The sequence below is a fragment of the Thamnophis sirtalis genome, unplaced genomic scaffold, assembly GCF_051295495.1.
Source record: "Thamnophis sirtalis isolate CommonGarterSnake01/CBP01778 unplaced genomic scaffold, rThaSir2_p1.2 scaffold_18, whole genome shotgun sequence".
Taxonomy (NCBI): Eukaryota; Metazoa; Chordata; class Lepidosauria; order Squamata; family Natricidae; genus Thamnophis; species Thamnophis sirtalis.
In genome coordinates this window covers 874,634-899,381 of record NW_028261398.1, presented here as the reverse complement: position 1 = coordinate 899,381, position 24,748 = coordinate 874,634, and the positions used below count along the sequence as shown (strand labels likewise).

General features: G+C 47.6%; 2 protein-coding genes and 1 long non-coding RNA gene across 3 annotated transcripts in view; 2 read left to right on the top strand and 1 right to left on the bottom strand.

Annotated features, from left to right (window-relative positions):
• Window positions 1–24,492, top strand: part of LOC148042307 (uncharacterized) — a 29,507-nt gene extending 5,015 nt beyond the window's left edge. Inside the window, 3 exon segments of the mRNA XM_087703031.1 lie at window positions 21,484–21,623; window positions 21,760–23,765; window positions 23,768–24,492. Coding sequence (XP_087559157.1) covers window positions 21,484–21,623; window positions 21,760–23,765; window positions 23,768–23,940 — 2,319 coding nt within the window. The 3' untranslated portion in view covers window positions 23,941–24,492.
• The window catches only part of LOC148042286 (SLAM family member 6-like), a 979,974-nt gene that overhangs the window by 169,164 nt on the left and 786,062 nt on the right, over window positions 1–24,748 (top strand). The window lies entirely within an intron of this gene.
• LOC148042308 (uncharacterized) lies at window positions 18,435–20,913 on the bottom strand. Its single transcript, XR_015695212.1, has 2 exons — window positions 19,931–20,913; window positions 18,435–18,591 (listed from the first exon to the last, which is right to left on the bottom strand). It is a non-coding gene; the product is annotated as an uncharacterized LOC148042308 (long non-coding RNA).

Genomic DNA, 24,748 nt, shown 5'->3' with positions numbered 1-24,748 from the left:
GTCCAGGAGGGTCCTCCGCAGAAGGGAGGCCTGGTCTGGCGGGGGGAGGCCGGGAGGGAGGGCCGCGGGAGGCAGAGGCTTCGGCCTCTCTCTCTCTCCCCCCTGCAGGAGGACGGAGGGAGCCAGGAAGGAAGCGCCGCCCGAGAGGAGGAGGAGGCCCCAAAGGATCCAGGAGGGGGGGGCTCCTTCCAAGGCTCCTGAGCAGGTTTGTGCAGGTAGACTGCCTCTGTCAAGGGAGGCTCCACTCATTAACGTGGCTCTGGATGAACCTCCCATCGCCTCCCCTTCCTTTCGCCAGGCTCCTTCGTCTGCATCCACTTAGTAGTTGCTGTTTAAAGACCCGCTTGTCTTCTCCCCAATTGGGGTCTGAGCCTGGTGTGGAAGCCAATGATGGACCCAGGCAGGAGGGGCAGGTTTTCTGATTGCTTTTTATTGGAGGACTCCAAGGAAAAATGTTCCTGGTCAAAAGGCCAAGAACAAAGGATTAAGAAAGCTTTATACATTTTCACTAAAGGAGAAGGCGGGACAAGGTGAAATAATAAGAAATATCCTCTAAAAAACACTTTACCAATAATTCTACCATTTGTTCTATTGGTCTCTAGCTGTGCCATTCCTAAGCCTTGGCTAACGAAGGCCCCAGGAGTTCTCTAACAGGCCTTTCATTGGCTGCCGGCCATCTCTATTCCTAACTTTTAGCTGAGCTCTGCAGGTTGTCTAATTCTCCTTACTTTTATCCACTTTCTAGCTACCCATAATTGCTGCAAGCTTTACACATGCATATTTCCTGTTGATAAGCATTCTTTGTTCTTGTGAGAGAGACAGAGCCCCAGACCCCAATTACAGTCTTCCTGCTTTACTTTCAAGTGTGTGCTATGACCTTGCTTTAGCACCCAGCCCATCATCCCCACCCCCCTTTGAATCTGAAAATGATCTCATTTTCCAAGGTTCACCCAACAGCAATATCCCTGCACTGGGAGACCTCCTGGTTTACTTACAGGTGGGGAGGCAAAGCAGAAGGCATTGTAATGCACAACAGGTGATTAAGAGAACGATGACTTTGCCTCCCAGGGTCATTATTAGGTCCTTAACCAGTGAAATCAGGCAACCCTCCTGTCAGTCAATGCCACTTCTCTTTCCATTCGTCCATGGGGGAGGGGGGGTTGCAGCTCTCTTTGTGATGTGTGTAGTTCAGCTGTGGAATTCCAGGATTTCTCCAGAATCTGCACACAGCATTGTTGTCCAAGTAGTGCTCACCCATCTCCTTAGGATGCCAATATCATATCTAGAGCCATTCTATTCTGAACTGTCATTGTCCAAATGGCTTCTTGTTCTTTGGCTGCAGCAATAAAAAAACTCCCCAGTCTCCTTGGCTAGGATTTCCCCCACCGCTTGTATGTGATACAAAGCATTATTGAGGGACCAGAGCCCACGGAGCAAAGAAAGGGGTTCAGGTACTTTCTGAGTTGTTCAAGATTCCTATGGTTTCCAGTCTTCCATTCAGGTAAAATGGGCATAACATAGGTACCCACCTATATGGGAAGAGCACAGATACATAACAAAATCACCCCCCCCCCAAAAAAATCATGTGGTCTCATCCCAAAGGTTGTTAAGTTTATTTGTCTTAATATCTTAGCCTTCATGCACACAGTCGCACCAATCAGCTAGTGGTAATAATTGGGTAACTCCTAATCCTTGTGTGGGTAGCCACAAACACCTTTTGGGGAAATGTTCTAATTGAGAAAACACCTACGGGAGATGGCAGTTCTCCTCTCACACAACTATGGTTCCGGAGGCTTTTGGTTCCAGAACAATAACTTCAGTCCCAGTTCTGCTACTGAGAAAGTCACAGGCTGCGCAGTCCAGGAATCCGGACGGGCAGATCGTGGGTATTTCTTCACTCTGGAAGTGATCAATCCAAGATGCCCGGCCTTCCACTTTTAGGGCTGTATGGGTGGTCTGAAGCCCTTGAAAGGGTCCCTTCCACTGCTGATCCAAGGAGGTTGTTGGTCCCCGCGTCTTTACAAGTGTCCCGTCTACAGGCTGAAACGGATGCCCTGGGTGATCTAGTCCTGCAGATAACGAATTTTGTTTTAAAGGAATCCTTAGAGGTGTATCTGGTAGAATAACTTTGCTCTCTACCCGCCACCCATCGTTCCCCTCCTTGCCTCCGATAAACTTGGCCCATGCCCTGTGCCCGGGTGTATAAGAGGCCGGGGAAGGGGGTATGGAAGGAGACATGGGAATTCGGGTAGCTGTTCCATCTGAGTGTCGTAGGGCAGCTTCCTTAGCAGCCCTATCTGCAGCCCGGTTCCCTTTCTTGTAAAGGGTGTCTTCCTTAGAATGCCCCTTGACATGTATGACTGCTACTTCTTTTGGCTGACAGACTGCTTCCAACAATTCTAAAATTTGTGGACCATACTTAATAGTTGACCCCTTTGCATTTAACAATCCTCTTTCCTTCCATAAAGCTCCATGGGTGTGTCTTTACTGGTAGTGATTCGGCTTCCATAACTTCCCACAGTGGGACCACTGCATATCCCGCCTTTCTCAGACCTTCCATCATAAAGCTACCACCATCTGTAAACCATTCACAGTCAGCATTTGGGAGAGGCTGAGCATTTAGATTGGGTCTACTGGCATATACAGACTCCACCACCTGTACGCAATCCTGATGCAATTCAGTATCCACCTGGGGCAAGAGTGTAGCTGGATTGAGGGTATCGCACACCTCTAATTGAATGACTGGGGAGTCAAGCAGGATAGTCCGATACTTGGCTTGGCGGCCCCCAGTCATCCAAAAGGCCCCCTTCGCTTCCATAATCTCCTGAACCCCATGTGGGACTTTGACTATTAGATGTTCTCCTGGTGTTAACTTTTGGGCTTCCTCAACCAGCAGGGCAGTTGCTGCCCTCAGACATCCAGGCCCTCCCAATGCCCCCCCCATATCTATTTGCTTACTATAATATGCCCCAGGCCTTTGCCATGAGCCTAGTTTCCAGGTGAGAACTGCTGCAGCAATGCCTTCCCACTCATGTGCGAAGAGGGTGAGAGCTCTAGTGGGGTCCGGAAGCCCCAGTGCTCTCACAAGCTCACACTTTATTTGTGTGAATGCGTGTTGGCGTTCTCCAGTCCATTCAAATATTTTCCCATCCCCTTTGACAGCCTCATAAAGGGGCTTGACAATAAATCAAATATTAAGAATCCAAACTCTACCAAAACCAGCCTTCCCCAAGAATCCCAATTGTTTTCTATTAACAGAGGGCTTTCATAGATTGCTTCCCTCTTTAGGCTAAAGGTCTTTGCTGTCCTGTAGAGACGCCAACCCCTAAGTTTTCACCTCCTGCTGTGCAATTTGGGCTTTTGTTGTTTCAGGCACATTATATAGGCCTTTCCTGAAGCCCCCCAAAAAGGTATCTCATCCTCGGTAGTCCGAGGAACAATACACCTCTTAAGAACAGATCTTCTGGCTCCTGTATCTGTTAACATCTCATGTTTAGATCCCCCAATTGGGACTTCCGCAGAGGTGGGTTGGGGGAGCCACAGCTCCCTGCCCCTGGCCTCTTCCCCCTTCTTTTTCTGCTCGCATGGCTATAGCCACCAGGCACCCACTCTTCCAATATCCTTCTTTTCCGCATGTAGCACACTGGTAAGGTCCCACCTTTCCTCTTCCATGCCCAGACTGCTTTCGGGTTCCCTAAACTCCCACTCCTCTCCTCTCCTTTGTCCCCCTTCCTCCCACCTTTTCCTGCCTAAGGGCATCTGCTAGGAAGACAGCATTTCTGCCAGCCTTCTGGATTTCTTTCTCATTTCTTCCTACCCTCCAGGAGGCTATCTCAGCCAAGTCTGAAATGCCTTTCCACGGACCTCCTCCTACTTTCCGTAACTTTTCTTCTAATGTCCTCTGCTGAGTTCCCTATAAAAAATCATGTTCATTGTTTCCTGATTATCTGAAGCTTCAGGATCTAAATCAGGGTATTAGCTAAAATCCTGGTATATCCTTTCAAGAAAAGTCCTCAGGACTCCCGTCTTTCTTTTGCCTTATTTCATACACTTTTACCAGAGTCTTAAATTAGGGAACTCCATTTTTGGATTCCATATAAGATTGAGAATTCAGTAGCCTCGTGTTGTCCCCATCATCACCCAGATCCCATTCTGGCTCCGTGAGGGGGGGGGGCATTCCCACCGGCTGTCATTCTCATTCTTCTCCGTTTTTTTAACTGCCGCTCCACTGCCTTTCTCCCCCCCCCCCCAGCAGTCTGTTTCTCTGGTGTTAAAAGGACATCCGTCAATGTCTGAATGTCTGCCCAAGTGGGGCTATGCGTCCTTATAGTAGATAAGCACAGAGAGTGCATTTTCTCTGGGTCTTCCCTATAACTGGGGTTTTGTTGCTTCCAATTATAAAGGTCGGAAGTAGAAAATGGGGTGAAAACGAGCCCTCGACCACATCTATTTCCTCCTCCTGCCACTATATTTTCTCCGAGTGAGCCTGCAGCATCTCTGGTTTTAGTTTTGAATGAGATTGGATTCCACAAGAGTCACTCGCGGATTACGTTGTTCCTCAGCCTCCCCCCTTCCCTGGGGTCTCTATGTCTGGAGTATCCCATTCCTTTAGTAAGTAGGGGATGGCAGACCAGTCTCCGAGTCCTCCAGTTTAACCAGAGGAGCACTGGGTTTCTTTGTAAGAAAGGGAATCAAAACATTTAACCCCTTTCACAGTCGGGGATAGGGACTCTACACACACAAGCATTGACACATCGGCATACTTACAGATTTATCCTCCATTCAAACTGCTTGCATAAAAATCCACCTACAAATATTTCCTTTCATACTTTCTCCAGGGAAACCAATCATTATCATTATTTTAGGGAGCTTTCACAAGCGCACGAGCTCCATTTTTTCCAAATCCCTTTTTAAAAGTAAAATAAGAAATAATAATAAGGTCTTTTTCTTTATTGTTATTAGAGGGTCTTACTCCTCTCCCAAGTCTTGGACACAACACAGAAACACAGAAACGCCACCTCCACACTCCTCTAACAGAAATGGACTATTAACAAGTTTCACCAATAATCTCAAATCTTTTGTTCCTGCAATATTGCTTTTAGTTGCTCCAGAAGTCCCATATTATGAGCTCCCTGAAATGGCCAAAAATCACCTGGATTGTCCAAGGGACGTTGAGGTCAGACAGACATTCAGTGATGAGAAAAAGGCTGCCTTTGATCCCTATATCTAATCCTCCTCATATCTCAGATTGAGGCAAAATCCAACCCACTGGCAAATCTTTGGGCAGCTTCCCTGTTGGCGGATCTCTGCATCGCCCCTTGATTTTCAGAGCACTCAATCACTGTCAAAAGAGCTCTGAGGGCGGCTGGCAGTGCAGAAACACCCAGTCTTCCTGCTTTCCTTTCAAGTGTGTGCCATGACTTTGCTTCAGCCGCCAGCCCATCACCCTCTTTTCATGTGGGGCCTGGCAGTTTCCTCCTGCAACTTTCTCCTGTCTGGATGATGCAACCCCCAGCTAATCCCCCAGGGTCGGAGGCTTTTATTTTTGAATCTCTCATTCCCTGCAGTTGGACTGGAAGTCCTCCAAAGTCCCTTCTTCCTCCTCCGTTATTCTGTGTGAAGGTGGGCATCCATGGGTCCTGGTTGTGTGAACTAAATCCTGTGTGCACAACCATCCTTCCAATTACCCATTTCGCCTCTTGGGAATACACTTTGTGGGCCTTTTAAAAATCAGTAACGTCCAAATAGGGATAAAAGGAGCGTAGCTGAAATCAGGGACCGACCAGCCATCCAGCTATACTGCAGAACCAAACAGGCCACGATCCGGCCAGGTTTCTTCTCTCAATCCCGGATAAAAGCATGTTAGTTTCCTGGCTAAGCAGACCAACGTTCCTTGAATTCCAGGCCCCTCCAGACCTCCTCCCTCCATCCGAGAGTTCGGGCTTTGCGAGGGAGTTGAGCAGGGCAGGAAAAAACCAGCTCAGGTCTTCTGAGGCAAAGGAAACCGTCTCGAGGTGGTCTCGGCTTCCCTCCCAGGAGCTCATATCCTGCCATGTTTGTGGCGAAAACGGCTCACTGATTCTTCATAGAAGAGAGGAATGCAAACCCTCAGATGAGGACCACAATCAGGGCCCAAATCTCTGTGGCTGAGCAAGGTGGTTGCACAGTGAGTTGATGCAAATGACTGCCGTTGTTAAGTGAATCACATGGTCGTTGAGCAAATCCAGCTCCCCCCTCTTTGACGTGGCATGTGGGAAGGTCCTAAACGGCCATCCCAACGACAGACCCGTCCCTGGGATGATGCTGCGGCCATCCTAAGCGCTTGCCGTATCAAATAAACAAGTAATCTTGCTGGTTGCCCAAGTGCCTAGATTTTGATCACCTGACCACGGGGGAAATACAGCAACCGTCATAAGTGCGAGGACTGGTTGTAAGCCACGCATTTCAGCGACATAACTACTGACAGTCGCTAAATGAATGGATTTACGTTGAAGATTACCTGCCTGCTTTTCCAATTAGACTAGGGAAAGATTATTTTGACGATTTAAACAAAATAGTGTTGAAGTATATTTGGCAGGGAAAGAAAGCAAGAATAAAATTAAAGTTGTTACAAAATGCTAGAACAAGAGGAGGATTTGGCTTACCTAACTGGGAGTTATTCTACCAGGCAACAAGCCTGATGTGGGTTAAGGAGTGGATAACATTAAGAAATTCTAGATTATTGACTGTAGGAGGACATGATTTGTTGTTGGGATGGCAAGCTTTCTTATGGTACAAGGGAACTAAAATGCAGGGGTATTTCAGAAGACATTATATATGGGAGGCTTTGTTGTTAAATTGGGAGAAGATTAAAAGGCAACATTACTTAAAAAATCCAGTCTGGTTATCAACTATTGAAGCATTTTCATATCCAATAACATGCAAAAAGGAACAAACAATTAGATCTGGTGAAATATTGAATGCAAAGGGTGAACTTAAATCGATGCAAGGACTTGAACAGCAAGGTATAAAGATGAACTGGTTTTCATATGCGCAAATACATTCTAGACTACGATAAAGATCTTAAAAGGGAAGGTTTCCATGATAAAATGACTGATTAGATAAAATTTTGCTACGTACTGGTGAAAAGGTAATTAAAAAACTATATGGATACTTATTAGAGGTTAAGCTAGAAGAAGAACAAGTTAAAGAATCTTTGATTGCTTGGGGGGGAAACTTTGGACATGGGATTGACTTAGAGAATTGGCAGAAATTGTGGTCTCAAAATTATAAAATGACAATGTCAACAGCATATAAAGAAAATTTGTATAAGATGTTTTACAGGTGGCACCTGTCCCCGACGAGAATGTTCAAGAATAAATCTGAAAAGTGTTGGAAATGTCATCAGATACCAGGGTCATATGTGGTGAACTTGTTTAGAAGCTAAAAGATATTGGACTAAAATCCACACTTGGTTGGAAAAAATGATATAAAATATAAAGACTTTAAACCAGAGATCTTTTTATTGGGAATTATACCTGAAACATACAATAGAGAATTGAAATATTTGATTGTAAATGTGTTAACAGCAGCTAGAATTGTATTTGCTAAAAATTGGAAAAATGAGAAAATACCAACACAGGAGGAAGTTATTCACAAAATAATGGAATGTGCTGAAATGAGTAAATTGACATTTGACATTTAGAGAACAAGAAGATAAACAATTTTACAGGATATGGGGTTTATTTTATCAGTGGTTAGATTAAAAAAAAACATGGAAATGAAAGACATTAGAGAATGTTATCAATACAAGAATAATAAAATGATACAGAATATAACATAAAATATATTATTATTGGCTAGATTTAAGATGATGTAATGAATTGTTATAATATAAATGGTTCCACCACAAAACCGTGTTCGACTAAAGCGCGCTCGACGAAACCGCGTAGCTGACGTCATCAACAGGGCGACAACAGCGCGGAGACAGACGCACGCTGTAAACCCTAAACCTAAAATTAACCCCTAAACGTAACCCCCCTAAACCTAACCCTAACCCTTAACCTAACTCTAAACCTAACCCTTAAGCTAACCCTAAACGTAACCCTTACCTTAAGTTGAATCGGCTTGCTTTCAAAGCTCTATTTAAAGCGCCCTTCTTTCTCCGCGCCGGCTGTTGTCGCCCTGTTGATGACGTCAGCGACGCGGTTTAATCGGGCGCGGCCTAGTCGAGCGCGGTTTTGGCGGCTGACGAATATAAATGAACCCTATATCTAATATATCTCATTTAAAATGAAGGAATAATAGTGATAGTCAAACAAATGAGGTACAATAATAACAATGTACACAAATATATTCAATTGGATAATATGTGATTTCATATCAATTGTCATAACTGTCTCGGGCTTTTTCCAGCCTCGGGATCTGATGAGACACCTGGACGTCAGACGTTTGCCACAGGTGTCAGGGGAGTCAAAGGCCCAAAGGGAGAGCTCGCCAGAGCCCAAAGTGTCCATCTCCATGTTGCCATGATTCCACAGGAAGATCCGACCATCTCCCTGATAAAATAACTTTAAGTGGCTCAGTGTCAAAGTCATCATCTTAAGGATGGGGGGAAATCCAAACTTAGTTTTCGGTAACTAGCCTTGGTTGGCTCTTGAATCTTGACAGGTGGAAGTGTATAATCCATGCAATGCAAAAGGAAGCAGCTAGGCAGAATTCCTCTTTTCTTACAAAAACGAAACAGAAGAGATCAGCATAACAACAGAGCATGCGCCCATACAGTCATGTAGCCAAAGGCAGGACTGGGACCCACCATTGCTTAATATTTAAATTAATAACTCTTAAGCAAAAAGATTTAATACCTTCCATATTCTGGACAATACCTAAAATAAGGTCCTACAATGTGGGAAAGCCAAATGACAAACGTATTCAACATTTTCTGGATTGCTTTCACAACTAACGGTTAAACGGAGAGAAAAAATGATCATTAGTCCAGAGTGTCAGCGTTCCAAGTATCATGTAGAATTAAATCAGAGTCCAAGGCAAAATGATCCTTAAAGTTCCAATTTAATAAGACAGGCATGTTGGCATCGTGCTGTGGGATCCCAATTCTGAGAGTTACATGAGGATCCCACCCAGTTAAAAGTTCGTTATCTTTTTTTTAAAATAATTTTATTTTTTATTACATAGACAACATCACATAACAATAGGAAAAAAAAACAAAGGGAAAAGGAAAGGAAAAAAAAAGAAAGAAAAAAACCCCATCATCCCATACAATATGTCATTTGATCACAGGTGCATCCCTACTACGTTTCCCCCCATATACACATCCCGTATCTCTCTGTTGTATATTTAATAGACACCACAATAACCTAGGGTTTAAAAAAAATAGAAAAACCATCATCACATGCAGCATGTCGTTTGGTTACAAGTGTTTTAACATCTGCATCTTCAAATAATATTTACCGTCTCAAATATTTGATCTAATATAACTAAAGACCTCATTTTCATTCTACAATATATATTCAGTTAACATTAGCATTATTTTTCCCCAGGAAGTATACTTCTATTTATTGTTAACCTTGCATTTCATACCTTCAAACAGAGATCTGATTCCTTCATTTTTCAACAAAGCATCGCTGCCTATATATACCAGTTTTCATTTGTTCCCCTATTAGAATTGCTTATCAGCAGCGAAATATCATTATAATAAGTTCTTAACCTTATACATTATATCCCCAGACCTTATATTAATACTTCATTGTGTCATTATTAGATTATTTCACAGCATAATTATATCATCATTTACTTTTTTCAATTAAGGTATAAGTATATCATTTTTCATTTCCAAAGTTTTTTTTTCCCCCTAGCCACCGATAAAACAAATCCCATATCTTATAAAATTGTTCATCCTCTTGCTCTCTAATTTCAAATGTCAATTTACTCATTTCAGCACAGTCCATTATTTTTCGGATAACTTCTTCCTGTTTTGGTATTGTTTCGTTTTTTCAGTTTTTTGCAAATACAATTCTGGCTGCTGTTAACACATTTACAATCAAATATTTCAATTCTCTATTGTATGTTTCCGGTATAATTCCCAATAAAAAGATCACTTAGTCTAGTCTCTAGCTTCTCGGTTTTCTTCTCTCCTTCTTGGATTTTATTTTCAATTTTTTGAATCCTGTCTTCGTATTTCAACATCCAGTTGTGTATGCTTTCAACTTTCCCTTACATTTTATCAACTTTTTGCACTATGCTTTGATTTTGTTGTTCCATTACCTCCATTTTTTTTATAAGAGTGTCTAACTTGCTATCTTTACTGTCAATTCCTGCTTGCATTTTCTGCATCATTTGCATAAGTGTTTCAAAATTTGCTTCCTTCTCTTTTTCATGCTGGGACATGGTCTGTGTTGTCCTCTGGCCTCCCGCAGGTGTGGAGACGGAGGTTGATGTAGATCCAAAAGCAACTGCTTTTCTACTCATAGCCAATTAGTATTAGAGGGTGGAGGGTTATAAGTACAGTGGATGAAGTACGTAGAGTACACAGGGGAAAGGAGGGAGAAATGAGGAAAAGGGGAGAGAGAGAAAGGAAAAGAAAGAAGGTAGAGAAAAGGAAAGGAAAAAAAAGGAACTCTTCCAACTATTTTGTTCAAAATTTAAATTGGATCATCTGTTGATGTCCCAATTTCTTCAGAAAAGAAAGAAATACAGTGAGAATACAAAAGAAGATATATACATATACATATACATATACATATACATATACATATACATATACATATACATATACATATACATATACATATACATATACATATACATATACATATACATATACATCATATACATATACATATACATATACATATACATATACATATACATATACATATACATATACATATACATATACATATACATATACATATACATATACATATACATATACATATATATATATATATATATATATATATATATATATATATATATGTTTTCTGAGGTTTTCGCGGGTGTTAGTATGTAGGTCTCTAGTTGTTCGGGTTTTCTCCCGCGTAGAATTGGATATGTCTTTGCGACGTTTCGACGAAGTCACATTCGTCATCTTCAGGCTGCTGCTGACTACTTCAGGTTTGGTGTTTCCAGGAGTAGTCCTGGAAACACCAAACCTGAAGTAGTCAGCAGCAGCCTGAAGATGACGAATGTGACTTCGTCGAAACGTCGCAAAGACATATCCAATTCTACGCGGGAGAAAACCCGAACAACTAGAGACCTATATACACACACACACACACACACACACACACACACACACACACACACACACACACATATATATATATACATGATGATTTTAATATCTACTTTTTAATATATGGTAAAAAGTAATGTGTATTGCTGGTCTTTGATAGTAATAAAGATTTATACTCTACGAAAGCCAGGATGTTATTCTATGAGGTCTCTAACTGTATAAAAAGGAGCCACTCTATGGATCTCAAACCTTACATTGTGAATTCACTCTCCCCCCTTCCAGGAGAGTGGTTATGTTTTTAAAAAAAACACTTTTTCTCTCTCTCCACATTTTTGGAACTTAGAGAAATACACAACTTTCTACGAGTTTTCTATCGATCAACTCTCAATGTAAGTCTTTTCACACAAAATAAAAAATCAAAGTTCTCACCTTTCAACCTGGACAGGTATAAAATACATTTCTCTCTCTCCCTCCCTCTCTCTCCACTTACATATGCCAACAACTTTTCCAGCCCTCCCCCCTCCAGGTCTTAGAAATCACAGAGAGACAGAGAGGGAGAGGGAGGGAGGGAGAGAGAGAGAGAGAAAGAGGGAGAGAGAACATCATTTCCAGATCTGTGGAGATTGTTGTTGGTCTTCCCTAAAGTTTACTTCTTTGGAATAACAACCATTAAAGCTGCAACTACTCATTTGCTGACTTCTCATAACTCCTCAAATCTGTGGGATGCTTGGATCCCACATAGGATCTTCAAAGGGAAACAAAAGATCTCTAGCATTCTCTGGTGTCTCTGATCCAACTTTCCCCACAAACATCCCTTTCTCCTCCCCGGGACTGGAGACTAAAACCTATGAAGAACGGTTGCAGGAACTGGATATGTCTAGTTTAACGAAATGACTAGGGGAGACATGATAGGAGTCTTCCAATATCTCAGGGGTTGCCACAAAGAAGAGGGAGTCAAACTATTCTCCAAAGCACCTGGGAGTAGAACAAGAAGCAATGGGTGGAAACTAATCAAGGAGAGAAGCAACTTGGAACTGAGGAGAAATTTCCTGACAGAAGAATTAATCAGTGGAACAGAAGTTGCCTCCAGAAGTTGTGAATGCCCCAATACTGGAAGTCTTTAAGAAGATGTTGGACAGCCATTTGTCTGAAAGGGCTTCCTGCCTTGGCAGGGGGTTGGACTAGAAGACCTCCAAGGTCCCTTCCAACTCTGCTATTGTATTAAATTAAACATAGTTTGTAACTCATACCATATAGGATTATGAGTAGAAATAATGCTTTTAAACAATTAAGCCATTTTTGTAGGATTTTCACCATATGCTGGCGTAATCTAGGCACCTCCCATTGGGGGACGATTGGGGCTTGGGTTACCCCATCTGGAACAGGGGCTGCCCTCTTAGGAGAGCTAAATATTAGTGGGAGAAGTTCCATGGAGGGGGGGGGGCATCTGGTAAAATATCTGAGTGATTTCAATATGGTGCAATTGCTCTCAAAGATGGGCTCATTAGAAAAGAATTTATTTGGTTGGGGAGATTTGGGGGCCTCCCGGACTCCCCCCTTTTTTCCCTCCGTCTTTGGAGGCAGCTTTTGCGGCGCCCCTCCGAAGGCAGCACGGGCAGCGCCTGCCCTCTAGTGGCCGCCTGTGGGAAATGCCCGGGAGACCCTCCCAACATTCAGGCTGCTTGAAAGGGGGAGCAAGGCGGGCGGGCGGGGGAGGGGGGGGCAGCAGCGCTCCTTGCCCTCCATGGAGCCCCCCCACCCTTTGCCCCGCCCATTTTCCCTCCCCACGTGCGGGGGGCGGGGGGGGGCTTTGTGCATGCTGCGCTTTCTGCATTGGCACGTGGCGTTTTGCATCCTACCCCGTTTGTCCAAACAATCATCTTTAAACAATCTTGGGCGTTTGTGTAGTTGTGTGTCCAGTGGGTGGTGTGGAAAATGGCAAAACTGACTTAAAGAATGTCTCTAATTTGGTTCCGAGTTGGAAATCGCTGCTGGGCTTTTTGCTCGAAGCTGGAAGAAAATGTGAATCTTTTTTTATTTTGGATGATTAGGATGATTTTGTAAGTGTAGAAAGAGCTTGAAATGTTGTTGAGAAGCAAAAAGGTCGGAGGGTTTTTTGTGTCATCTTCTGTGGTGGCCTCCAACCTTGGCAACTTTAAGACCTCTGGACTTCAACTCCCAGAGTTCCTCAGCCAGCAAAGCTGATCTACTGCACCAAAGAAACTCAGAAGTCATCAAAGTTGTTGAAAAGAGCCAAGAACCGAATTGCTTTTACACAACGCTCAGTGACTCTCCTCTCCCATCGGATGAGTCCTGGACTTATAACGGTTCATTTAGCGACCATTTAGTGACATTTCCGTTTGTCCGCTTCTGACCACTACAGCATCCCACCGTCACGCGATCAAACTCCAGATGCCGGGTAACGGGTTCATATTTACGACGGTCGCATCATCCCGGGGTCACGAGATCCCCTTTTGGGACCTTCCAACAAGCGAATTCAATGGGGAAGCCAGGCTCACTTAACAACCACGTTACTCACTAAAAATTCCAGTGATTCAATTTGACAAGTATGGCAAGAAAAGTCAGCAGTGGGGCTGGGGGGGGGTTCTGCCCTACTGAGGGTATCAGGTCTGGGGTCTCTCCCGTCCTCTGGAGATCACCTTCCTTCCGCCTCCTCCAGCCTGGGATGGCAGCCCAACAGGTGTGGTTGTGTGTGCAGAGGCAGTGTGATGAGTGACCCACATCCCTGCCTCCCTGGGGAGCCCCACGTGGGATGGGGGACCTCAAGCCAAGCAACCCTCCCCACCAACAGCCCCCCCCAAAGAGTCCACTCCCCCCCCCATTCCCAATGAAAGAAACACAACAGCCGTAGTTTTGGATGACTATATTGGTTTTAAAAAATACAAATACTGCACAGTTCCCATCAGAGCACAAAGCATCCCTTGGCAGACCCCTCCCCCGACAGCACCCCAAGTTAACAGCACAATGAAAAAGGGAGGGGCTGCTGGGGGGAGGGGAGAGAAGGATGGAGAAAGAGCGTCCGGCTGGAGCAAAGACCCCTCCTCAATCAGTAAGCATCTGCACCAGGCAGGAGCAAGCAGTGGGCTGGTTTAGTTGGTGCCCCCTCCTCCTTTCCCACCCCCCCCCAGTTTAAAGGCAGGCTTGCTCTCCCCACGAAGGAGGCAGGGCGCCCCTCAGCAGCCGGGGGTCTCCCTCCTGCCAGGGTTCCTGAGGAAAGAGCTTTCAAAAGGCGCCTCTCTCCAAGTGCAAACGAGATCAAGGGCAGGAGAAAAGGGGGGCTGGGGGGACCCCCGTGGGATGCAGAAGTCAGAGGGACCAGAGCTGGTTCCGACTGCAATCCCAGCTGGAAGCAGAGAGGCAAAGAACCATCTCCTCTGGGCCAACTGGGCAGGACAGGTTAGGGGGTGGGGGTGAGGCTCAGGATTGTCTCCCTCCAGGCATATGGGACGTACGTGAAGGGGGGCAGAGGAAGTCCAGGGGAGCCTCTAGAGGAACCCTGCAGCTCTTCCTCCTCCCTGGGAAGCCGTGCAGAGTCGGGGGAACCATCATCCTTGGTGAGAAGTCCTTCCCCATAGGAGGGTCCACCGTTTCCCAGCAAATTCTCAAAGGGGGGGAAGGGCCCATCCAAAGGGACTGGGGGGGGGGCAGGGATCCCATCCATGGATCCTCTGGGGTGGGAAGTGTCCAAGGAAGAGATCCATGGGTCAGGAAGCCAGCTACCCATCAAAGGCTGAGGAGCATCAGGTTGAAGAACATGACCTTAAACCAGGGTTTCTCCATCTGGCCAACTTTCAGAATTCCCCAGCCAGCAAAGGTTTAAGGCAGTGGTTCCCAAACTTTAAGCTCTGCTGGCTGGAGAATTCTGGGAGTTGAAGTCCACAAGTCTTAAAGCTGCCAAGTTTGGGAACCACTGGTTTAAGGTTAGGCTTCCAGTCCCAAACCGCATACAAGAACTACGTTTCCCAAACTTAACCAGACCTGAAGGCACCACACGAGGCTGCAGATCTCTGCTCCAAGCCCAGGAGAAGACATGGTCCTGTCCTCCTGGTGGAATAGAGCGGGGGGGGGCCTTTTGGAAAGCACAGCTGGCCCCTCCCCCTCCCCTGGCCAAAAGGCATCCGCTCTGCCTCAGAGCCCAAAGACCCACATTTCCCCCCCTTGACTAGAAACAGCCAATCGCACAGCAGGCAGTTGAAGGGACTTTTCCCAAGCCCATCCTCACCATTCCTGCGCCCTGGAAGGCAGCCTGAAGCCCAGGCGTTCCCCTAACAGACTCAGGGAACCCACTTCTACACCCACCCCTTGGCAAGGCCCTCTAGACAGGCTCAGGCACCGTGTGCCATGCGTAGGGCTGGGCAAGGGGGGGCCGGGCGGAGAGGTCAGCATTGCTGCAGAAGGAAACCCTCTTAAGCAGCTTCTCTTCTTCCAAAGGGAAACGTCTCTACTCAACGTTATTCCTTGAAGCAAAAGAGGGGCTGTCCGCTTAATTTCCCATCAGGTGGATGGATTTGGACAACGGACCAGCTTTTCTGCAGGGGGAGTGAAATCAAACTTCATTTAAGAAGTAGGACGTCACCCTCAATGGAACCAGAGGGAGGAAGATTCCTGAAACACCTGGGATTTTTGAACAGAGGACAATTGATTTGATTTGATTTGATTTGATTTAATAAATTTTATAGGCCGCCCAATCCCGAAGGACTCCGGGCAGCTTACAGAAAATAAATTTTAAAAAGTGAAGAGTTAAAAAAAACGGAGGAAAACAAATTAAAAAACCACATCATGCACCCAGTCTAATCGGGGATGGACCTCGGTCAAGAGGTCAACAGCCCCAGGCCTGCTGGAATAGCCAGGTTTTGATAGCCTTTCGGAAGGCCATGAGAGTGGGGAGGGATCTCTGGGGATAGTTCATTCCATAGGGTCGGGGCGGCTACAGAGAAGGCCCTCCCCCGGGGAGCCACCAGCCGACATTGTCCGGTTGACGGCACTCGGAGAAGGCCCACCCTGTGCGATCTTATCGGCCGTTGGGAGGTATGCGGCAGAAGACGGTCTCGCAGATATCCGGGTCCCAGGCCATGTAGGGCTTTAAAAGTAATAACCAGCACCTTGAATCGTGCTCGGAGACCGATAGGGAGCCAGTGCAGCTCACGGAGGATAGGTGTAGTGTGGGTGTATCTTGGTACACCCAGTATCATTCGCGCAGCTGCATTCTGGACTAATTCTGGACTCCTAAGTTGCAGACCCTCTCTGAGCGGAGCAAATTTTCTCCCTCTAGGCTTAGGGCGGGCTACCTGGGCTGTCCTTAGGGGGCAACATCCACAGCCACTCGGTCTTGTCGGGATTGAGTGCGAGTTTGTTCACTCCCATCCAGACCCTAACAGCTTCCAGGCACTGGCACATCACTTCCACCGCTACGCTGAGTTGGCACGGGGCGGAAAGATACAACTGTGTGTCGTCCGTGTACTGGTGGTATTTAATCCCGTGCCGATGAATGATCTCACCCAGTGGCTTCATGTAGGTATTAAATAGGAGGGGGGGACAAGACCGACCCCTGCGGCACCCCATAATTAAGGGGCCTAGGGGTCGACCTCTGCCCCCCAACCAACACCGACTGTGACCTGTTGGAGAGGTAAGAGGAGAACCACCGTAGAACGGTGCCTCTCACTCCCACCTCCTCCAGCCGTCGCAGAAGGATACCATGGTCGATGGTATCGAAGGCCGCTGAGAGGTCAAGGAGCACTAGGATAGAGGAATGTCCTCTATCCTTGGCCCGCCAGAGATCATCGGTCAGTGCGACCAAGGCGGTTTCAGTGCAGTATCCAGGCCTGAAACCAGACTGAAAAGGGTCTAGGTAATCTGCTTCATCCAAGGTCCGTCGGAGTTGAAGGGCCACCACCTTCTCAACAACCTTCCCTAGAAAAGGGAGGTTGGAGACGGGACGATAGTTTTTAAGAATAGCTGGGTCCAGAGAAGGCTTCTTGAGGAGGGGTCTTACCACCGCCTCCTTCAGGGGCTGCAGGAAAGATCCCTCCTGCAGAGACGTGTTCTTGATCCCCTGGAGCCAGCCTCGTGTGACCTCCCTGCTGGTCGAGACCAGCCAGGAGGGACACGGGTCCAGCAAACAGGTGGAGGCACTCATCGCTCCCATGGCCTCATCCACTTCCTCAGGGGTGACAAGCTGGAACTCATTCCAGGAAATCTGAGCAAGACCCTCCCTCGGCATCTCCGCTGGTTCTGTCCAAGTGGAGTCAATGGAGCCTATGTAGAGCAGACATTCTAGAAGTTCTAAAGTGAGGGCAATTTGGATTTTAATTGGAGAATCCCTGAATGTCCATCTCCTAAAGTGTTTTAATGCAGGTATTAAACAACCTGATTTGGGCCGGAGGGGACTGAGGACACGAGGTTAAATTCATGTTTCTCAAACGTGGCAATTTTAAAACTCGACTCCCAGGAGTCCCCCATACTGGCTGGGGAATTCTGGGAGTTGAAGTTCCTCCGCCTTAAACCTGCCAGGGCTGAGGACCCTGGGTTCAACAGGGGGCATCCCTCAAGTATCATTGCAACCCAAAACGGGTTCCGTCTGAAGGTCTCCCTCCCATTTTCAAAATGTAAACGAAGGTCAACTCTCGGCTTGTAGATTCTTCAAAAGAGTTGGACTCTTTTGCTCAAGGGCACGCTGGGAAGCAAGGCAGAAGTTAACCATGGTTAGTTAGTGGTCAACACCCCCCCCCCCAGGGGGAAGGTTAAGTGCAACAAATTTAAAGAGATTTCCCTGGAAGAGAGTTTCACAACCCCACCAACTTTAAGATGGGGTACGGACGGACTGGCTGGGGAATTCTTGGGAGTTGAAGTCCCCCCTCTTAAAGTTGGTGAAGTTGACAAACGGTGGCCCAGAAGGAGGAGAAAAACTTTGTGATTTTTGATTCGTTTTTCAAAGAAAACTTTGGTATTCAAGCAGACACAGACGGATCCTGTCCTTTTGCAGGCTCCCCCCCCTTACTAGAAGAAACATATGACAATTCTAGGACTTTTTTCCTTTTTGGCAGTAATAGATTCACCTCTTTGGCAGGTTTTAAACTTCCTTTTAAACCTTTGAGATAGAAAAAAGACCTCCCCCACCCCCTTAAAAAACCTGAAGCATCTTTAGCGTATTTATATAGAGATATATATAGAGATATAGATATATGTAATAAAGTATAAATTCTTGCATAGAAAATAACTTCTTTTAAAAATGGTTTCCTCTTTTTCTGAGCAGGTAAAGGACAGAGAGCTCCATAAAGCAGATTTGAGTGCATGTCGGGAACATCGGACGATTACATGATGCTGCAGTTTGAAGGACCCTAAGAGGGGGGAGAGAGAGAGAGAGAAGACTGACATAGAGTCAGAAGGGACCTCAGAGGTCATCTAGCCCAGCCCCCTCCCCAAGCAAGAGACCCTCTTCCGTTCCACACAAATGGCCTTGATTGCTACTTAAGAGCCTCCAGGGACGAAGCACGGAGGAATTGTTCTCGCAATCAGGACATTTCTCCCTCATTCTAGGTTCAGGGCCGATCCAGAACTGGGCCTCCCTCAAAATGCCAGCAAGGGAATTGTGGGAGAGGCAGGCGTGGCTGCCAGTCCAAAAGGCTTATGGGGAGGGACACGTGGACCTGCCTGCCCAGGGGAAGAACAGCCCCTTCCCCAGAGCTAAGGCTGCCTCTGTGTGACCAAACCTCCGGGGAGACAATCGCCGAGACCATTTTCCAAAGGGCAAAGTTTTCTGCATAAAAAGTCTCCCACCTCAGGGGGGTCTTTGACAGCCCCCCCCCCCCAATGCAGCCACTGGGCAGCCCCAGCGGAGGCCACTCCTGTTTGTTTGGCAGAGGGGCGGGAGGGGGTCTGTGGGCGGTGGGCTGGCTGGCCAGACTGGCTCCGCCCACTGTGTGCGCACATACGCGCACACACGGCTGTCCTCCTGCTTTAGGCCCCTGAAGGGTAACCTGTGGCATGCGGCGCCCTCTTGTGGCCAAGCCCCAGCTCAGCTCCGCCACGCTTGTGCATGCGCTTCCAGCAGGCCAGCAGCTCTTCGGGTTCTGCCGTGAATGCGCAGAGGTGGGGGGGGGCACATGCGGGGGCCACATGTCATGTGCAGGAGATGTGTGCATGTATGCGCAGGGCTACATATGCGCGGCGGCCACACACACATTGCATTGGGGGGTTGGGAGCACATGGGTGCCTCCTTGCGTTCGCATGGTTTGGGGACTCGGTCTGGAAGGGAGCTCAGAGGTCTTCTAGTCCAACCCCTGTTGAAGCCGGAGACCGAATTCCATGCCAGACAACGCATACGCTAAGCCTGGGCACAAAGCCAACTGGAGCTGACTGTTCTCATGTGAACGTTGCAGCCTTTCAGGGTTTTCAGCCCACCCCACGCCTGCTGTTCAGTGGGGACCATCCCGGCCTTCCCCAAATGCCCTGGCTGAGGAGCCCCGTGTGGCACAGAGGGTGCCAGGAAGCCCTGGGATGCCCACAGTCATCTCTCTGCCGCCCTGGAAGGACTGACAGTGCACAGTGATCGGTCTCTGGAGCTTCCCCGTCAGGGGGAGGAAGGGGGGCACTCAGAATCGGAGGCCTCCCACCACAAAGCCCCCTCCTCCTCCGGCCCAGGATCACACATGCCCGCTGGGGCGCCCCCAGACTGACCTGCTGGCGTGGGGTGGAGTGCCCAGGATGTAGGAGCGGGGCAGGAGGCTCTCCCCGAGGCTGGTGCCTCCACTGCGGTAGCTGCGCGTGATGGTCAAGCTGGAGGAGGAGGAGCCGGTGGACATGGTGCTGGTGCCCACATTCGTGCCCCCGGATGACTTCTCTGCCGGCTGCCCACATGTGCCACACAACACTGTGCGAGAATGCAGGTTGTACTCGCCCGGATCTCCGCTGGCACTGCAGTGGCTCTGGAGAAGGGAGGAAGAGGGGAAGAAGCAGAGCTTGGCGCCACCCGGACCGAGACCCCACCTGGGGCTGGAGATGCTGGATTCGGATCTGGGGGCTCCTTGGTGCCTTTTTAAAACACAGCCCAGTCTAGAATCCACGTTACATTTAACTATTCCAGAAATAAAAGATTACACTGGAATTGAGGCTAAACGCATTTCTCTCTTTACTCGTTAGATTTACAAGCCTGTTAAACGGGAGCAGGTTAACCAGCTGAAGGCTAAATTTGCAAAGTGGTCTGAAGTCTCCAATGGACACAAAGGCAAAACTTCCGTTCTTCCCATTTCAGGCTTTGATTAAGAGGCCTTTGTCTTGTATTTCCTTTCAGTAGCTGTGAATGCTGGGGAAGGTTCCACCCTGGGATTCCCGAGATCTCCTCATTTCCACCCACTCCACACAGAGGGGAAGTTTGCCCAGAGTCTGAGACACGGACGGCCTGTCAGTTTAGTCCATGAAATGAACAATAAATAAGGACTGGCTTTACTCCATTTATTTGGCCCTTTTGTTTAAAACAAGGAGAGGCAGGCAAGGATTTCAGGGATCCTTGGTGCTGCCGGAGCTTCCTTGAAACGCCTGCAAGAAAAAGGGCAAACTCGGAGAGCCCCCCAGGATCCCTCGTGTCAGTGGCTGCCTGTCTCCCCCCTGCTCAGCCCCAAAGGGAGGAGGAGGAGTCCTTTCCCCCCCCTGCAGGAAAGGGTGGGGGGGATCCCCTCCTGGGATCCGCTTCTTCCCCCCCTTGGGATCCCTGGCTTTCCAGTGGATCCCCCCGTCCCTCCTGGGCTCCCTCGTCTCCCAACGGCCTCCCGGGATCCCCTCGGGCTGAGCTCCGTCCCTTCCCGGGATCCCTTCGGCTGCTCGGCTCCTGGCCCGGCGGTTCTCCTCCTGGGGGGGGGGGGAAGGGCCTTTTCCCAGGGGTCGCCCGAGACCCCCGGGGGGAGCCTGGAAGTCTTCGGAGCCTGCGTGCTGCGTCTCCCTGGCAGGAGAAGCCGGGGAAGGGAGGAGGCGGGCCTTCCCTTCGGAGCCTCCCCTTCAGCTCCCCAGGCGAAGCTCCGCCACCCCCGCCAGGAGCCTCCCGCGCCCAAAGGAGCCGCCCGAAGGGAAGGGGTGGCGGGAGGGGAGGGGCCACCGGGGCTCCTCCCACCGAAGCCCCGCCCTCCCTCCGCCTCTCCGTGTGGCTGGCTGTGGGCGGGGGGCGGGGCGAAAGGAGGGGCCGGAGTGGGGACAGACACGCAAGCGCACAGGACGCTGGGAAAGCAGCTCCCTCCCAGCGACGGCGCTCGGTGGGCGGAGCTACGGAGGCGAGAGGGACCGTTGCTGAGGCGGAAAACCTGGCGCGGAGAATGAAATACGTGGCGGCGAAGGGAAGGCTGCAGCCCAATTGGGCGCTTGGGGGGTGGAGAAACCGGAAGTAAGTAGAGTCTGCTGGGACGGAGTGGCAGCCTGGGAGGGTCTCCTTCGGGTCCTCGGGAGGGGAGGCCTCGGCCTGGGCCTCTCCTGCGGTGAGGGGGACGCCGCCGTGACCTGCCTCTCTTTCTCCCCTGCAGGAGGACGGAGGAGCCCGGCGCCGGAGGGAAGGAAGGAAGCGCCGCCCGAGAGGAGGAGGAGGAGAGCGGGCCCCGCGGAGCAGCCCCTGGAGACGGCGGGGAAAGGCCGGGGGGCTCCGGAGCTGCAGGAGGGATGAGCCCAGCAGGAGCCCGGGAAAGGCGGCTGCCTGGAGGGCGATGCGGGGAGGAGGAAACGGGGGGAGAGGCCGAGACGGGCCTGGAGGGCGGAGGGTCCTTCGGAAGACCCCGGAATCCCCAAAGGATCCAGGAGGAAGAAGAGAGATATCAGTGCCCGGAATGTGAAAAATTCTTCAAGGAAAATAAGTATCTTCGAAAGCATCTAAAGGTCCATTCAGGAGAAAAACCTCATAAATGTCTGGAGTGTGGAAAGAGCTTCAGTCAGATGCGCAGTCTTTATGCACATCAAAGGATCCACACAGGAGAACTTCTTAAATGTCTGGAGTGTGGAAAGAGCTTCAGTCAGAGGAGCAGCTTTTATAGGCATCAAAGGATCCACACAGGAGAAAAACTTCATAAATGTCTGGAGTGTGGAAAGAGCTTCAGTGAGAGGAGCAGCCTTTATAGACATCAAAAGATCCACACAGGAGAAAATCCTCATAAATGTCTCGAGTGTGGAAAGAGTTTCAGTCAGAGGAGCAATCTTTATGCACATCAAAATATTCACACAGGAGAAAAACCTCATAAATGTCTGGAGTGTGGAAAGAGTTTCAGTCAGAGGAGCCACCTTTATGCACATCAAAATATTCACACAGGAGAAAAACCTCATAAATGTCTGGAGTGTGGAAAGAGCTTTAGTCAGAGGAGCAGCCTTTATACACACCAAAAGATCCACACAGGAGAAAAACCTCATAAATGTCTGGAGTGTGGAAAGAGCTTCATTCAGAGGAGCAGCCTTTATGCACATCAAAGGATCCACACAGGAGAAAAACCTCATGAATGTTTGGAGTGTGGAAAGAGCTTCAGTGAGAGGAGCAAACTTTATGCACATCAAAGGATCCACACAGGAGAAAAACCTCATGAATGTTTGGAGTGTGGAAAGAGCTTCAGTCAGAGGGGCAACCTTTATGCACATCAAAGGATCCACACAGGAGAAAAACCTCATAAATGTTTGGAGTGTGGAAAGAGCTTCAGTCAGAGGAGCAATCTTTATGCACATCAAAGGATCCACACAGGAGAAGAACCTCATAAATGTTTGGAGTGTGGAAAGAGCTTCAGTCAGAGGATCAATCTTTATGCACATCAAATGATCCACACAGGAGAAGAACCTCATAAATGTCTGGAGTGTGGAAAGAGCTTCAGTCAGAGGAGCAACCTTTATGCACATCAAAGGATCCACACAGGAGAAAAACCTCATAAATGTCTGGAGTGTGGAAAGAGCTTCAGTCAGAGGAGCAACCTTTATAGACATGAAATGATCCATTTAGGAGAAAAACCTCATAAATGTCTGGAGTGTGGAAAGAGCTTCAGTGAGAGGAGCCACCTTAATACACACCAAAAGATCCACACAGGAGAAAATTCTCATAAATGTGTGGAGTGTGGAAAGAGCTTCAGTCAGAGCAGCAACCTTTATGCACATCAAAGGATCCACACAGGAGAAAAACCTCATAAATGTCTGGAGTGTGGAAAGAGCTTCAGTCGGAGGAGCCACCTTTATGCACATCAAATGATCCACACAGGAGAAAAACCTCATAAATGTCTGGAGTGTGGAAAGAGCTTCAGGCGGAGGAGCCACCTTAATACACACCAAAAGGTCCACACAGGAGAAAAACCTCATAAATGTCTGGAGTGTGGAAAGAGCTTCAGTCAGAGGAGCAACCTTTATGCACATCAAAAGATCCACACAGGAGAAAAACCTCATAAATGTCTGTAGTGTGGAAAGAGCTTCAATCAGAGGAGCGACCTTTATGCACACCAAAGGATTCACCCAGGGGGAAAACCTCATAAATGTCTGTTGTGTGGAAAGAGCTTCAGTCAAAAGGGAAACTTATTCAGCATCAAATAATCCACACTACAGAGAAACTCTACCAATGCCTGGAGTGGGGAAAGAGCTATACTGAGCGTAGAGGCCTCCATCAAGACCAAATAATTCACAAGGGCGTGGGAGAAGTCATAGAGTGTATCTCGGGAATTGAATTTTGCATCCAATTTGGCCAATTGTGAATTGACACGCTAGGGATTTGTCCCAAGTGCACAAACTTCCAGTGTCCTAAAAAAGCAACAGAATAATGATATCCATGATAATTGTAATTCCAATAAGGGGGTTGAGTAAAGAGGAGATTAAGAAAAGTTAATAGTTGCCAAATAAGGGAGTTTCCCAGGCTGATTAAGAAAGGACTTTTTCAAGTGTACATGCTAGATGTTTCTACTGGCTACAATGAGATTCCTTTTCTCATGGGGATGTTCTCTTCTGTAATGCAATGCTCATTTCAATGCTGGTGCTTAATATTATGGGATGTTACTGTCCACGTCTCTGATATAACTGTAGCTGAGCAGGATGATTTCCTCCATGCTTTAAAAACAGACTGATCTACATTTATAAATATATGTTTTCTATATTTTTTTAAAAAAAATCTTATTTCTTCCATACAATCAATTTTTCTTTTCTACTTTTTCTACTGTGTTGAGTATAAAATGAAACCCTGTTCTGTTTCCTCTTTAGTTGAGGGAAATCTGTTTGCTACAATACTCTAATAAATTGCTTTCAAATTGACATCCCACTTGGTGCTTAATTGGAACAATTGTTCTGTCATTATTTGATTCGCTCTATATGGCTTTTCCAAATGTCCGAACCATGTAAGACCATCTCCAGACATCTGACACTCTTGCCAGTTGGATCCCCAGAATGGTCCCCTTGTCTTCCAGCAGAAACCGCTACAAGGGACTCTCTTAAGGCCAAGAAAACTTCATATTCTCGTATCTCACCTCTTCGACCTCCCACCAGGTGCAGTGATTAGGTGTTTCCCAGTTG